The sequence below is a fragment of the Peromyscus maniculatus genome, chromosome 16 (assembly GCF_049852395.1).
Source record: "Peromyscus maniculatus bairdii isolate BWxNUB_F1_BW_parent chromosome 16, HU_Pman_BW_mat_3.1, whole genome shotgun sequence".
Classification (NCBI taxonomy): Eukaryota; Metazoa; Chordata; class Mammalia; order Rodentia; family Cricetidae; genus Peromyscus; species Peromyscus maniculatus.
In genome coordinates, this window is record NC_134867.1 from 36,324,439 (window position 1) to 36,340,107 (window position 15,669).

The 15,669-nt window shown below is 41.7% G+C and overlaps 1 protein-coding gene across 3 annotated transcripts in view; it reads right to left on the reverse strand.

Annotated features, from left to right (window-relative positions):
• Window positions 1–7,117: 7,117 nt before the first annotated feature.
• LOC102913428 (MFS-type transporter SLC18B1) overlaps window positions 7,118–15,669 on the reverse strand; it is a 34,044-nt gene continuing 25,492 nt past the window's right edge. For 2 of the 3 annotated variants that reach the window (XM_016005204.3, XM_076552626.1), the window contains exons 8-14: window positions 15,496–15,597; window positions 13,429–13,520; window positions 11,240–11,335; window positions 9,883–9,957; window positions 8,817–8,910; window positions 8,661–8,713; window positions 7,118–8,253 (exon numbers count right to left, since the gene is read on the reverse strand). In XM_016005204.3, the coding sequence (XP_015860690.3) occupies window positions 8,187–8,253; window positions 8,661–8,713; window positions 8,817–8,910; window positions 9,883–9,957; window positions 11,240–11,335; window positions 13,429–13,520; window positions 15,496–15,597 (579 nt within the window). In that variant the 3' untranslated portion in view covers window positions 7,118–8,186. The remainder of the gene's footprint in view (window positions 8,254–8,660; window positions 8,714–8,816; window positions 8,911–9,882; window positions 9,958–11,239; window positions 11,336–13,428; window positions 13,521–15,495; window positions 15,598–15,669) is intronic. The other variant, XM_076552627.1, reaches the window with a different exon arrangement.

The window sequence follows — 15,669 nt, forward strand, 5'->3', positions numbered from 1 at the left end:
ACTGGAGTGGGAAGAAAGGGAAAGAAGAAAGTTTATCAATTTCTACCTGGACTTCATTTACCCAGGCATCCCTGGCTTTGCATGTAGACCAAGGCTTTTTAATTCTTCAATTTAGATCTAGCCGATGCAGCCTTGAGCTTAGAGGAGAGTGCGCTGGCAGTCTTGTGCCTTCCTGATGCTGTCTCTTGAGTCCTAATTCCCTTGGTCTGGCTGTAGCTACCATTTCTTTCCCAATCCAAAAGATCAGTCTTGACATTCTGTTGGATTATCTAAGTTGAGCCTCATCCCATCTTGGCACAAAGCAGAAAAGTCCTCAAGAGAAAGCAGAAGCTGTTTCTAAAGCATGGAGATGATGAAGTTCACCAACCCAAGAATCTGAGCAAACTTGCCTGTGTGAGAGAGTAGCCTGACTGATGAGGTGTGTGAGGTGTAGAGGTTAACTCTCTACCTTTATCCTACTGTTGAATCAGGGGAAAGAGCATTTAAAGGAGCCTCTGTGCCACCCAGGAAATGAGGAGAGTGACAGAAAAGACCGTGCCAGCACCAGTGTCCAAGCAGTTCTGGTGTAGCTGGGATAGGCTGAGAGGGTGCAGAAGTGGGAACAAGCGCAAGACATTAGATCCCAAGCATCCAGCTGTCATAATCCCACCAGTCAAATCTGGCCGTTCCCATCCCCTGAGCATCCCTGATATCCTCATCCCTTTAGCTGAAACCAGAAGTTCCTGCCCTCCAAACTAGCTGAGTTCGAGGTGCCGATGTTCAAGTCTCCCCTGCCACAGTCCAGCCATTCTCTTCTCTGGCAAATATTTTAGAATTCTCCCCACTCCCTAAACTCACTCCTTACCTGGAAGTTTCAGATGCCAAATAACCGCCCAGAATTTTTCAGATCTTTTATATCAGATCCAAGCCCTCCCACTGTGCTCTATCAAGTAAACTTCAGTCCCAGAACAAATATGATCAACCTCTTAAGATCAGGTATCAGACAAGGTCTGATGTATCTTAATTTGCCCTTCCCTACAAGAGTCACAGGTGGCAAGGTGGGGTCAACTCCCAGCACTATGACAAATTTCAGGATAGGCGGAAAAACTAGGTTAAAAAAATAAAAACCACAATAATTTTAAAAGTAATCTTTTATGAGAAGAAAATTAGACCTTACGAGTCTATATTACTAGACAGATCTTCCCACCTAGGAATCTGATAAATGAATTTAGCAAAATATATAATATAAAATTATACATGTCCTATATCATTACAGAATTTTGAAAAACACTGATAATGTGTATATGAGCAGGTAAGTTGTTTTCTGAGTTGCTGGTCACACGGGTTTAAAAGTGTATCCTTTGTGTACCACCTCCTGAATAGTGATACTGTTAGGACAGGCCCAGATGGTCCATTCTTGTTTATCAAATGACCAACCTTTAGCCCATAGAGGGAAAAAAAATGAGAGCACCACAGTCAGCTTTATTAAAACTCACATTGCAAAGAAATTCATGATTCAGCCATCCACCTAGACATAGGGGCTGATTTTCGTTTCGCCTGGCAGAGAGGGAGAAGGTATCAGAGTTCAGCTTCTTTGTATATGGTAAAGACTCTTTTGGGAGAGCCTAAGAGTCAGCTTGGGCAGTTGAACAGTTGAATTTAACCATTAATAAAAGTGAGAGTCAGCCGCAGCACCAACCCGTTGATCCAATCACGTGCGAGGAAATTAGGAATTCCAGAGGTAAACATTGCACGTGTCCCTTGAGAAATGTAGGAAGGATGCTAGGGATGGTGGTGCCTGCCTTTAATCCCAGCATGAGAGCAGAAGCACGAAGACCTCCTTGAGTTTAAGGCCACACTGGTCAAGAAAGAGAAAGGCAGGGAAGAAGTGTGGCTAGAAAGATGACTCGGTAGTTAAGAACACTCAGTAGTTAAGAAACTTGTAAAGGACCCAAGTTTCATTCCTAGCACCTGTGTCTGATGGTTCCCACTGCTTATAATTTCAGTTTCAAAGGGTCTGATGCCCTCTTCTGGCTTCCATGAGCATCTGCACACATGTGGCATACACTCACTCACTCACACACACACACACACACACACACACACGGTTGAAAACAAAGCAAATCCTTTTTGTAAAGTTGGTTGTGAAACTAGAAAAGATTTAAAATAGACACGTGTATAAACATGCATATAAAAGTATGTTGGAGTAGAAAACGAACTAGCGAGCACTCAGCAGGAACAGAAGAAAAGCATGACTGGACACATTCAGGAAGAACAGCTTCGGCATCTCTTCTGGGAGCTGTACAACAGGGACAGTGCTGAAAGCGGCAACTTCTTTATGTTAGGACGTAAGGGAGTGTGGAGGTCAAGGGAATGTGGTTCCCAGTAGTGGACTACAGGTAGGCCTATGTTGGAGCTGGTGGGGTGTAGGCTCACAAGAACAGATTGTTAAATTTCTACACACATCCACAGATGAGTGTTAACCCATGTGCTGTCAGTCAGATCCCCGTTGCTATAGTAAAACACCTGACATAACTTTTTTTAAAGAAGGGGAGAAAATGTGTTAGCTCACAGTTTTGACGATCCAGGCCAAGAGTGGGGAGATGGACTGTTGCTTTGAGTCTCTGAAGAGAGCATACATCATGACAAGAGTGTACAATGGGACAAAAACAGGAAGCAAAGAGGAAGAGGAGGACAGGGCCCCACAATCCCCTACAAAGGCATGACCCTCGTGACCTTAGTACCTCCCAAAAGTCCTCACCTGCTAGAGGTCCCAACAGCAACTAACTGGATGCCAAGTTTTTAACACACAAACCGTTGGAGGACACTTATCCAAACCATAGCAAGAGTGTTGTTGAAACTGATCATGTGGGAAATTTACATCTTGAATCTCTGGGCTTCTTCCTTTTCTTCATAAAATGCAAACTGCTAAAATTTTTGCCCACCACTGGCTACCGCTCAAGATTGATGTATAAGAAAATTAGCTATACAATGAGAAGAAGGTGAGAATCCAACTGTGAAAGCCACAGAGGACCGGACCTGTTGAAGACACAGAGGGCTCATTGCATGGAGGCACTGTGTATAAAGTAATTGAATAAAAACAGAGGAAAACAGGGACAGATAATAAATCAAACAAGAATAAAAGAAAACAATCTCATCTGCCTTGGAAAGAAACTAGCCGGACAGGGAAGAAATTTGAAAAAAAAAAAAAAAAAACTGGGATGAGAGACGCTTTATAATCGAAAGAAGAAAATAACTGGATATCCTAAACACTGATATGCCTCGATGTCTAAAACACACCTTCATGATCATTATCATACTTGATCCTAGCCAAATCTGCAAGGAAGGTCTTCTCCTTGTAAGCATGGAATTCAGAGGCCAAGGGACATTTCAAAAGTTACATACCTAGTTCCTGGGTGAAATCTGCCAACATCCGTGGTTACATTTAGTGACACTCTAACCTCTTACTATAAAACTAGTGAGTCAGAAAAAGATATATAATACACAATACATGTTCTTGAATTTCAGGCTTCATAATCCTTTAAGGTAACTGGCAAATGTTAGCAGAGGGAGTGTCTATCATTCACTGGGAGATTCTTAAGAAGCCGTTGAAAGGAAGACTGAAATAAAACACTTGTAATCTAAATTCCTGTGATCTGCCACTTTAGGAATAATATGTTACCTAAAGGGGCATGGACTATAGGCCACTGGAGAAAGAACTAAAATAGATAAGTGAATAGGTAAACACATCTATAAAAAATTCATTGCTGTTCGGCTCTTCTCAGAGCAAGTAAGCCCTGATTCTACATGGTCCTCATCACCAGGCCTAAGAGAAGCCTCAGGCTGCCTTGCCTCCCTAGAGTTCTTTTCCATAAAGCCCAGACCCTTTTGTTTTAATTATGCATTCATAAATCAAATGACCTGATCCACATTTTGGACTCAGGAGAATTTTACAGGGGATAACCCTGGTAAGATGGCAATTCTCTGTTCCCTAGCTAACTGGTCTGTTTTCAAAAGTAATTAGTTGGTGTCTTTTAATCTATCTTGTTAGGCTGGTAAAATCATGATAAGCTAGAGTGGCAGTGACGTCACTTAGAAGCAACTTCGAAAACCACACTTGGGGCTTACCAGGACTGAGGTGCTCCCTCTGGGGAGTTATTACAAAGACCTTTCTGTAACTGCTGAGTTCTAGCTCTGTCTCTCTCTGTGTCTCTGTCTCTCTTTGTGTCTCTCTGTGTGACTCTGTGACTCTGTGACTCTGTGACTCTGCTTCTCTCTCTCTCTCTCTCTCTCTCTCTCTCTCTCTCTCTCTCTCTCTCTCTCTCTCTCACTCTCACTCTCTCCCTCCCTCCCTCCCCTAACACTGTCTCTCTATCATTTCCTCTTTCTGAAAATGAACAGCTGTAGGCAAGGGAAGACTCCCAATGCCAGGCGTGTGAAAGTACCTAATTCAAAGGACAGACACAGCTGATCTTTCATTTTTCCCCTACTCTTGTTCAAGGACAAGAAGCCAGTGAGGGGAGACAGCCTGACCTGCAGTGACCTGTTGGGAACAGAGTCCAGACTTGGAAGGACTTTGAGTTACGACTTAAGCATTTTCTCTTGTGAACCATTGTCTAGCTGCTCCCTACAGCCTGAGCCACCTGAGATAAGGTGCTGAACAATCAGTGGGGAACTGTGGACTGCTTTCTATTCTTCTCAGTTCCCTCTTCAGCCGCCTCCACCCAGCTTCGTTAAACACTGCTTTGATGATATTCAGAGGGATACTGATACCGATACTCCTCAAACTGTTCCACACAATACATACAGAAGGAACATCGCCAAACTTTTTTTTTTTAATGAGGCTACAGTTACTCTGATACCAAAACCACACAAAGATGCAACAAAATAGAGAATTACAGAGCAATCTCCCTCATGAACACTGATGTGAATATACTAGCAAACCAAATCCAAGAATACATCAAAAAAATCATCCACCATGATCAAGTAGGCTTCATCCCAGAGATGCAGGGATGGTTCAACATATGAAAATCTGTCAATGTAATCCACCACATAAACAAACTGAAAGAAAAAAAAAAACATATGACCATCTCATTAGATGCTGAAAAAGCCTTTGAAAAAAATCCAACACCTCTTCACGATAAAGGTCTTGAGAGATCAGGGATACAAGGAACATACCTAAACATAATAAAAACAATATACAGTAAACCAACAGCCAACATGAAATTAAGTGGAGAGAAACTCAAAGCCCATTGTGGATGGTGTAGTGGTTGGGCTGGTGGTCCCAGGTTCTATAAGAAAACAAGGAAGGCAAGCCACAAAGAGCAAGCCAGTAAGCAAGACTCCTCCAAGGCCCTCCATCAGCTCCTGTCTCCAGGTTCCTGCATTGTTGGAGTTCCTACCCTTATTGCCATTGATGATGTACTGTGACATAATAAACAAAACACTCTTTCCTCCCCAAGTTGCTTTTGGTCATGGCGTTTCATCACAGCAACAAAATCCGTGACTAAGACACTCTGCTGTGCTTCCCCTCCTGAGACGGATTGTCCCCTGTTAAACAGTAGGCCAGAATGTCTCTTGCTGCTCTGGCAGAGGACCTGGCTTTTGTTCCCTGCACCCACATTGGGAGGCTCCCAACTACCTGTAACACCAGCTCCAAGAGATGCAACCACCTCTTCTAGCCTCCCTGGGCACCTCCACAGGTGACATTCGCACTCACACACTTATACATATACATAAGTAAAAATGAATCTTTATTTAAAGTTGCAAGTGATTTCTAGTAAGTTCATTTCAAGCAGCCCAAAAGATGGGTCTTTGGTGTTCTTGGTTAATATGCAGACATTTTATTTTCTCTCAAAATCTATTGCTTCTAGGCTATGCTTTCATTTCATAAATTGGGACATGGCAGCATTCTCAGTCAAGAAGATTTTTATGGGACTAGCCTTTGGATCATTCCCTCTGTAGGTAAAAGAAGGTACCTCCCTCTTCTTAGCTGATTGTATTTAGTAAAACTTGGTTGGTTATTTTGGAACATACTCCTTGATTTGTTTTGTTTTTTGTTTTTGTTGTTTTGTTTTGTTTTTTTGAGATGGTTTTTTCTGTGTAGCCCTGGTTGTCCTGGAACTCATTCTGTAGACCAGGCTGGTCTTGAGCTCAGAGATAAACCTGCCACAGCCTCCTTAGTGTTGGGACTTAAGACATCCGCCACCACCAGCTGCTTATTGTGGTTTTAATTGGACCTCTTAGGATGCTTTGCTCCATTCCTTCCCCATCTCACTGAGAGATGCAGCCATCCATTGCACTATAAGACCAAACCTAGGAGTCATCCTTGAATCTGCTCCCCTCCCCCACAGCAGCAATCCTGTCATTTCTATTTCTGAATATCTTCTTTTCTCTTGATCTCTAAGGCTACATCCAGGGTCTAAACCATTATTTCCTCTCAGAGTTTTCCTTCTATCTCCATCCTTGTTTGCCAGCATCCTTAACCACTGTATACACAGACTCAAAAAACTCAACAAACAGGGCATCCATTCATTCTAGAAGCCCTCATTGCGAAGCTGGCTATCTCATCTGGCCCAATCTCTTGCATACCAGACTCCAGTCAGTGGGCCATGTTCTCATCTTCCATATTGTCAATGGGCTGTTGCCATGAGCATCTCATTCTCCCTTCAGATCTCTGCTCAGAGGTATCACTTTCATGGAGAGGGCTTGTGCAAATTAGTCCCCACACATAATCAATACTAGGCAGTTGCTCTCTTATACCATGATTTGTTTTTTTATTGAGCATTAATATAAGAAATAAATCCTGGTATTTATTTACTGTTTTCCTTTCTACTGGTGTATGTTACGTAAAGGCATAGATTTATCCATGGTACCTGTCTATGCAGGATTGATCCTGGAAAGAATTCAAAAGGCATTTTGAGGATTAGTGACATAATTTAGCATACTCAAGGCCCTGAGTTCAATACTCAGTACTGTGTGTGGTGATGCATGCATATCAATTCCAGCACCTGGGACAAAAGAGGCAGGCAGATCGGGAGTTCAAAGTTGTCCTCCGCTATACAGTGGCTTCCAGGCCAGCCTGGGATATTTGAGACCTTGTTTTAAAAGAGTGTTTTGAATGAATACAATGGATAGCTAGACAAAATTATTTATTCTCTTAGAAAAGAAATGTAACTACTACAATAAGAAAATGAATCAGGAGGTACAAAGTTGATGTTCTCACTTTAGGTTGCAGCAAGGATTTTACATGAAGCTAGAGGAGTATCCCTCCAACATGTAGCATGTACTCATAGCTGGGGCGGGGGAGAGGGGTGCAGGCAGGCAGTGTCCAGTGATGGAACCCATCTTCCAAGAGTATGAAAAGTACTAAACACAATAAACAAACATAAATTGTTGGACTAAAACAAAGAGATACTGAGATTGGAAAAGAATAATGTTATGCCAAATAATGATTATAAATACATACCATAATTGAAAATGTCACAAAATGAAAATTACATGTATCATTATTAATTTTTCCTTTGCACCTTCCACAGAAACATTTTTAGAAAACCTGAAAGCCAAGGAACACTCGGGAGTTTTTATGTGGCAGGCAGGAATTTTGCCTTTTTAATGGGTATAAAAATCTCAGTGCAGCCGGGCGGTGGTGGCACACGCCTTTAATCCCAGCACTCGGGAGGCAGAGCCAGGCGGATCTCTGTGAGTTCGAGGCCAGCCTGGGCTACCAAGTGAGTTCCAGGAAAGGCGCAAAGCTACACAGAGAAACCCTGTCTCGAAAAACCAAAAAAAAAAAAAAAAAAAAAAATCTCAGTGCAGAGAAAACACATTTTTCAACACTGATTTCATAAAATTATTCATTCTATTGTATATGTTCAATGTGTATGAAATAGTTTCATTTCTTCACATATTAATTTTAAGAAGTACATTCAGAGAATTGATGAACTTAGAATGAAAAGCAAACACAGGAATAAGAAAGACAAAGAGAGTCAGTAACAGCACCCTCAGGGGTAAGGCGGGTCATTTAGAAACACCAGCTTCTGCTGGTTTTCCCTTTCTCATAGATGTTCCGAACTACAGTAAGGGCAGCCCAGTGCAGGGTCGTCTAAAAGCAGCTTGACATTTCCAGGGTTCAAGTCCAGGAAGCATGGACCTCCGTTGCTGTCACAGCTGAGGCACCCATCTGCACCAATCCAGAGCTTGCGAGGCTAGGTTTCATAGGACAAGAGAGCAGCGTGTTCCTCCTCTGTGCCAGTGATGTTCTGAGCTTTAGATCTACAGTGTGGAGGGAAAAAAAAAAGAAAGAAAGAAAACAGTACCGATTGTCTTAAGAAAATTGAGCATAGCTAGGCATGGTGGCTCATGCCTTTGATACCAGCACTCAGCAGGCAGTAGTAGGTGGATCTTTGAGTTTGCCCAACCTGGTCTACAGAGTAAGTTCTAGGACAGCCAGGACTACACAAGAAACCATCTTGAACCCTATCCCACCCCTGGAAAAAAAAAAACCTAAACATTAAGTATCTACATCTCCACCCAAGCACCGCTTTGGACATGCCTATCAAGCAAGGAGTCTTAGGATCCCAGAAATCTAAGAGCAAGAAAGGATGGGAAATAATATTTCTTTTCTACACTCATGAGCTAGCTTCTTTTAAGGGAAAGGGAGTCCGGAAAGCTGATCATACCTTCTTCTGGTCTTTGAATGCTCCCAGAGATAAAATAAGCCCATCGCAAGTCCCTTTAACACAACGAAATGCACTGTTAAAGAAAATCCTCCATGACAAGTATCTCCAAAGTGTAAGGAAATGGAAGAAACCCCACACAAATCCAGGATTACTCACACTTATGAGAGCCCATAGGCCTTGTATAGCTGCTGCCCACTCGAAACCAATTTTCTCATACAGAAATCCGCCCAGCACTGGTCCCATGAAAGCACTGATCATGGAAAGAAGAATAGGTGAGTATCTAACAATGCAAAAACTACTTTATAAAGATGTGTGACACTCCAGTTACTGGTCTTCCTTAAATTAAAACAATAAAGGCTAAATAGATAGGGAGATTCTCAGGCATAAGTAAGAGGTCTAGGCCTGGGTGTGGCTCATTGGTAGAGCACTTGCCCACAGTGTGGAGGGTGGAGTTTGATCCCCAGATCCAGTACTGAGATGGGAGAGAGAAGAAGAGAAAGAAAGAATTATGATTATTAGACAGTTGTAAACGTGGAATTACAGCTGTGAAGTTGGTGGCCTACATAACAATAAAAACAGTAGCACGTGTTTAAAAGAATCTTTCTGTTTCATGGGTAGTGGTGCACACAACAATACCATAAGAAAGTCAGAGGACAACCCTGTGGAACAGGTTCCCTTTTTCTTTCTGTCTTTATGTAGGTTTGAACTCAGGTCTTCAGGCTTGTGTGGCAAGTACTTTGCCTGCTCAGCCATCTCACTGGCCCACTATTCTTTCTATACTTATTAACTGAATTAGTTCAGTGCATAGTTGTTGCCTTTGTATGTATTAGATTGCTACTATACAGTGCATTGTCTGATCTGTTAGGAAGTAAATAAACAATCAAACAAGCGAGCAAGTGAATCAATAAAGGAATGCATTTTAAAAGTCTGAGATATATCGCATCTCGGCCTTTTGGCTAAGATCAAGTGTAAAAGTCTGAGATATGCTTCAGCTAAAGGAATTTTTAAGTATTGCTCAAAGCAAGGACCATGAAGGTACCTTAGTTTGGTATGATGTCTGCTACTAGATTTTGGAGTCACAGGTTGTGAATTAGAAATCTCGCTCTGCCCTAGATGGGCTTTTGCCTTAGACAATCTCATGGACCTTTTTGGTGTTTCAATTTTCCATCTGTAACATGCAGAGAGAACTTTCCATCTCTCAGGTGCAAATGAATTCACTTACCCAACTGACCACACGGCGCCAGTAAGACCAGATACAAGTCCCAGCGTACTTATTCCCTCTTCAAACCCATTTTCACTGCAGAGAAATATGGACAGATCCATCATGAAAAGGAGAACTTGTGTAGAAAAATTGTGTGACAGATACATTAAGATAAACCACATATAATCTGAAGAAACTAAATATAAGAGTATTCCATTCTAAAGTAAGAACTCATCTGGGAGCTGGAGATGTAGCTGAATGGTAGAGTGTAGGCTGTCATGCCCAAGGCCTTGGACTGAAACACCAGCACAAAACAAATATCAACCCTACACAAAGATTGTAGGCAACTGAAGAAGGCTGGGAGTGGGAGAGGTGCACTTCCCCAGGGAAGAGTACACCAATTGTTTGTCCAGTGCCAAATGGACAGCCCTGAAAACATACATACATGAAACATTGTACTGACTGAACAGGTTATATTTAGGTTTATATATATTTATACAAATGCATATATGCATGCAACAACAATGAAGAAAGAGAGCATGAATTTGGAGAGTGTAGAGGGGTATATGGGAGGGTCTGGAGAGAGTAAAGAAAAGGTAAAATGTAATTATAATCTCAAAAATTAAAAACAAATAAATAAAATATGTAAATCAAATTTGAAGGCATTTTCATAAAATAACCTAATTTTACTACATCTATCTGTATAATAGCAAGAATCATAACTCATTTGCATTAAATGCTAATTAAGTACATAATTAACTAAGAAACTCTTAAAATATGATAAAGAGAACAAAGACTGCTCTAAGAAAACAGAACCAGCTCTTTGTCCTCTGAGTGTCATTGAGAAACCCCAGCACAGTCAAGACCTTAGTGTTCATGAACATGCCATACACAAAGGAACAATGGTCAAGCGACAGATGGCTGGTCACCCTGTGCTCTTGTATGATTCTCCTCCATGCACAGGGGCAACTCTGAAACTTCTCCATTTGGTTCTGGACTTCTAAAACTATTCACACACACACACACACACACACACACACACACACACACCCCACCTGAGACATACAACAAGCCAAGCATCTCCCTTTAACCGATTTTAACCAACTATACCTTTTCTATCTTTTAGCATATAATGTCACTATGTTATTTTCAATATGGTTCCACTATTACTTATATGATTTATATCGCAATATTTATATGCCATGAAATCATGAAGATATATTATTGGGCAAATATCCAACAATCTATGGGACTGAACAAGTGAGGTGAAACTGATTGCCTATCCCTCCACCCTCACCCCTCATTCCCTTAGCCCACCCCCCTGCCCTCACCACCACACCCATCACTATAGAGCTCCTCAAACAACACAGAAACTTACTGTGCACAACTGAGTAACTCTGGGAAAGTGGGGATGATAGTCATTCCAGCAGAGACGCCATGTACGACTAACACCAGCACCATGAGCCAGAGCTGACTGCAGAAGAATTGGGAGGAAATGAAAGCGTTAGTATTTTAAGAGACACAAACTTAAAACCGAGGGCAGGGTCGTAGAGAAGTTATCTTCACAGATAGTTCACTTGTTTCGCTCCCATTTCCATCTTGTCCCATTCCATTCAGTGAGAGCTCATGTTAGCACCTGCCACCTCTGCAGCAAAAGCATCTCCTGGGTCATCTACAATCACTTTTGCTCCCACGTTTCACACACACGTGTTTAGTCATACATATTACACATCTGCAACCAGCCGGCTCTCCACCATAACAAAATCATACATATTACACATCTGTAACCATAATTAAATTCTCTCAACATCAATGCTGTTGTTCATCTAATCATTTCATCTTGAAATTCAATTAAACAATGACAAAGAGGGGGGGCAAAAGAAGAGACTAGAAACTGACAGATATTCTGTGTTGGACTCCATCTAAGTGCCTGGCAGACATTATGCATGTAATTCTTATGTTGTTGTTTTATTTTGTTTTGTCTTGTACCAGCGTGGCCTCGAACTCACAGAGATCTATCTGCCTCTACCTCTGGAGTGCTGGGATTAAGGGCCTGGCTTGTCATATATGTATTAGCTTTAGTTCCTTTTTAAATCACGTTTATTTATTTTGGAGGGGGTATGCCACTATATGGGTAGGGGGAGATGAGTGAACAGCATGAATAAATCAGTTCTTTCCTTCCACCATGTAGCTTATGGAGTTAAATCCTGGAGTTTTAACTCAAGTTTCCAGGCTTGGCAGCAAGTATCTTAGTGTGCTGACTATGTGGCTGGTCCTGGCTTTTTTTTATAGACAAGAAAGCTTAGGCTCTTGCAAGTTAAGTGATTTATTTAAGTTCCACTGCCAGTGACAGAGCCAAAATCCAAACCCAGATCCAAAAGACTCTGAAATCGCCCTCGTCCCATGATGCTATTTTATCCCAGAAGCATGTGAAGAAGTCAAGAAGCTCACTTTGTTTCAATAAATAAATTAGAGCAAATAAGCTTTAATGAGCAGCTACTACATGCTATAGATGACCCAGAAACAATAAAAGCCTCGGTTACCCTCTCAATGTATGAGAAGGAAGACTCAGAAAAACACAATCATATTCTCTTAAGTATTAAGCAAAGGTTGTTAGCAATAAATGTTATTTTGAAAATAATTTCAAATAACTGTGCAGTTGAAACACAGAAGACCCAGTAATGTGGTGCAATCTTAGCACTTGAGAGGGGGAATAAGGAGGATCATGAATTCAAAGCCAGCCTCAGTTAACAGAACTAAACAAAAAACTCCAGGAGTCCAACCGGCGAGAGAGAGAGAGAGAGAGAGAGAGAGAGAGAGAGAGAGAGAGAGAGAGAGAGAGAGAGAGAAAGGATTATATAAGCAAGAGAAATCAAGACCATGACCAGAAAAAGCACAGGGACAAATAGTCAAACTAGTGGAAACACGTGAACTGTGAACCAATGGCTGAGGAGCCCCCATGGAACTGGACCAGGCCCTCTGGATAAGTGAGACAGTTGATTAGCTTGAACTGTTTGGGAGGTCCCCAGGCAGTGGGACCGGGACCTGTCCTTGGTGCATGAGCTAGCTTTTTGGAACTTAGGGCCTATGCTGGGACACTTTGCTCAGCCTGGGTGCAGGGAAAAGGGGACTGGACCTGCCTCAAATGAATCTACCAGGCTGGGCTGAATCCCCAGGGGAGACCTTGCCTTGGAGGGGTGGGAATGGGGGTGCATTGAGGAGGAGGGCTGGGGGTGGGAGGAGGGAGGACAGGGGAATCCATGGCTTATATGTAAAATTAAATTAATTATAAAATAAAATATTTATAAAAAAAAACAAAAAATACTTTATAGATGAAAATCAATGTTTTTCTCATTTGATAAAGATTGAATGTCTTAAGATTTGTAAACTGCTGTGAGCTTCTAGTGAATAAAGCATTGTCAGTCACACAAACAGTTCAATACAATCCTAAGTCAAAGTCATCATTTAAATAGCAATGCTTGCAGTACTAAGCCACTTAAAAAAATTAAATAATTACTAGTACTATTTCTCCAAAAGCACAAAAAAACACGGAACAAGACAAGTTACCTTTTAATGTGCAAAATGGGGACAGGTCCTAAGAGCATGTAGCACCCAGCTGTGATTAAGTTTCCAAAAATCAGAAACCATTTCCTGAGATTCTGGTAAAGAGAAAGAGTTCAAAGCATAAACCAAAGGACCCTCTGCAATCAAACAATATAAAAAATTACTCTAATGAGAGTAATGACATCCAAAACCCCAACACACTGAAGCAAATGAAACTCTACATTTAAGAGAGAACAGGCAGATGAAAAATGTAAAGGCAAGGAGGATATTTTGCAAAATGGTGGGATGAGCAAAGAAGTTCCCTAGGAAATGGGGTACATTACAGAATCTTGGCACATCATGAACTATTCCAAACATGTAAGAATTTAAAAAGCAGTCACCTCAAGGAACTTGCAATATGTCACAATACCCAGGCAAAACACATTATTTAAAAGTATCTACTGCAGAGAGACTGAATGGAATCCCTCCCCACCAAGCCCCAGGTTCATATGCTATTCTAGTGCCTAATCTGATGGTGCGTGGAGGTCAGCTTTGGAGAGGTGATGTAGTAGTGAAGGAGGAACCCTCATGACTGGGATCCACACTCTCACAGGAGAAGTCTCTGAGAGCATTTCCCACTCTTCCACGTGGGGTTTCTGTGAGTCAGAAGTGGCCTTCAACACCAAGCAGGAGCCTGGATCTTGCAAAACTGCGAGAACTAAGTATCCTTTGTTTATGTGTGCTCCGGGTCTTTGATATTTTGTTATGGCAGTCTAACCAGTCAAAGATGGCATCTAATAAAAACTAGCCCTTCTAAACTGCTTAACTCAGGCTATGTCTTTCTTTTTAAAGCAAGGAGCAATGTCTTGCTATATGGCCCTGACTGGCATTGAACTATCACTTAGTCCTCTGGCCTTCCAGGTGCTAGGGTAACTAACATTTGCCACCATACCTGGCTTAAGATTATGTCTTAATACTTAACTCCAAACATTGTTTAAGATGTTAGCTTTTAGGGGTCTGGAGAGATGGCTCAGTGGTTAAGAGTTCTCTCAATATTGTCCCAAGTCAAAAATCACTGTTTAAATATTAACACTTACAATACTAAGGTCATACTAGTACTCTTCTAAGGACCCAAGTTTGGTTCCCAGCACCTGTGTCAGGGGGCTCACAAACGCTAGAAGTCCAGGTCCAGGAGATCCAATGCTCTCTTCTGGTCTCTGAGGTCACCCATATACGTGTGGCATACACATACACAGACACATAGGCATACACACAAACAAAAATGAAGGTAAATCTTTTAAAAAGTGAAACCATTAGCTTTTTGTTACTTGGGTTACTAAGTGCTTGCCCCATAACATATACATCTTATGAATATATATGCAAAGCTAATGAGAGAAAAATGCAAAATCTAAGCACTAAAGCTGCAGAAACAGCCATGGAAATGGGAGGTCTAGTTCATGGTCCTGTTTCTGCATATCAGTCATGCAGACTGAATGGGTTAGGCCAAATTGAAAGAGAGCAGAAGAGATTCACTTCAAGATGGGTACGGAATGGTTCATGCACAGTTGCAGGGCCACTTTTTCATACCCTCTTTCTAAGTCAATTTCCCTCCATCAGTTTATAACCTGATCAAGTCCAATAACTCTCAAGAGCCCAAAACTCTGCCCTTGTTATTAGGATCAGGGTTTCTGTTTTATGTTTTGTCTGGGTCGTTAAGGAAGTTTTAGAAGGTATAATACTAACCAGGCTTGTCATATCAACAACAGACCGTGATCCTGACTCTGGGAAGATTGAGCAAGGGGACTGAGTTCCATATCAGCCTGGGCTGTATAGTGAGGTCTGTCTTAAAAAAATAAAAATAATAATCTCATGGTCTAGTAGTTTCCAGCAGATTTAGCATCAGACTCTTCTTTATATGAAATACTAAACTTGAGTCTGCTGAGAGGAATGGCTGAGGCCGGGAGACACCGGACTCTCTCTACCAGGCCAACTGAAGGTGTTTGCTTTAAGGAAGGGACCTTAAAAATTCTGGAGAAGTGGCTGCACACCTAAACATGCAAAAGCAACTCAAATATAAGTCAGGATACATACAGGCATCCTATCACTGAGGAGACCAAGCAGTGGTGACGAAATGGTGTAGGACAGATCTAGACCCAGGAAGACCAGTCCCACGTATCCAACTGGCAAATTGAACTGGAAAAGAGATTCCATGTTAGAGCAGCATGTGAAGTCCCTCTTTAATATAAACACACCCATTTCTGTCCT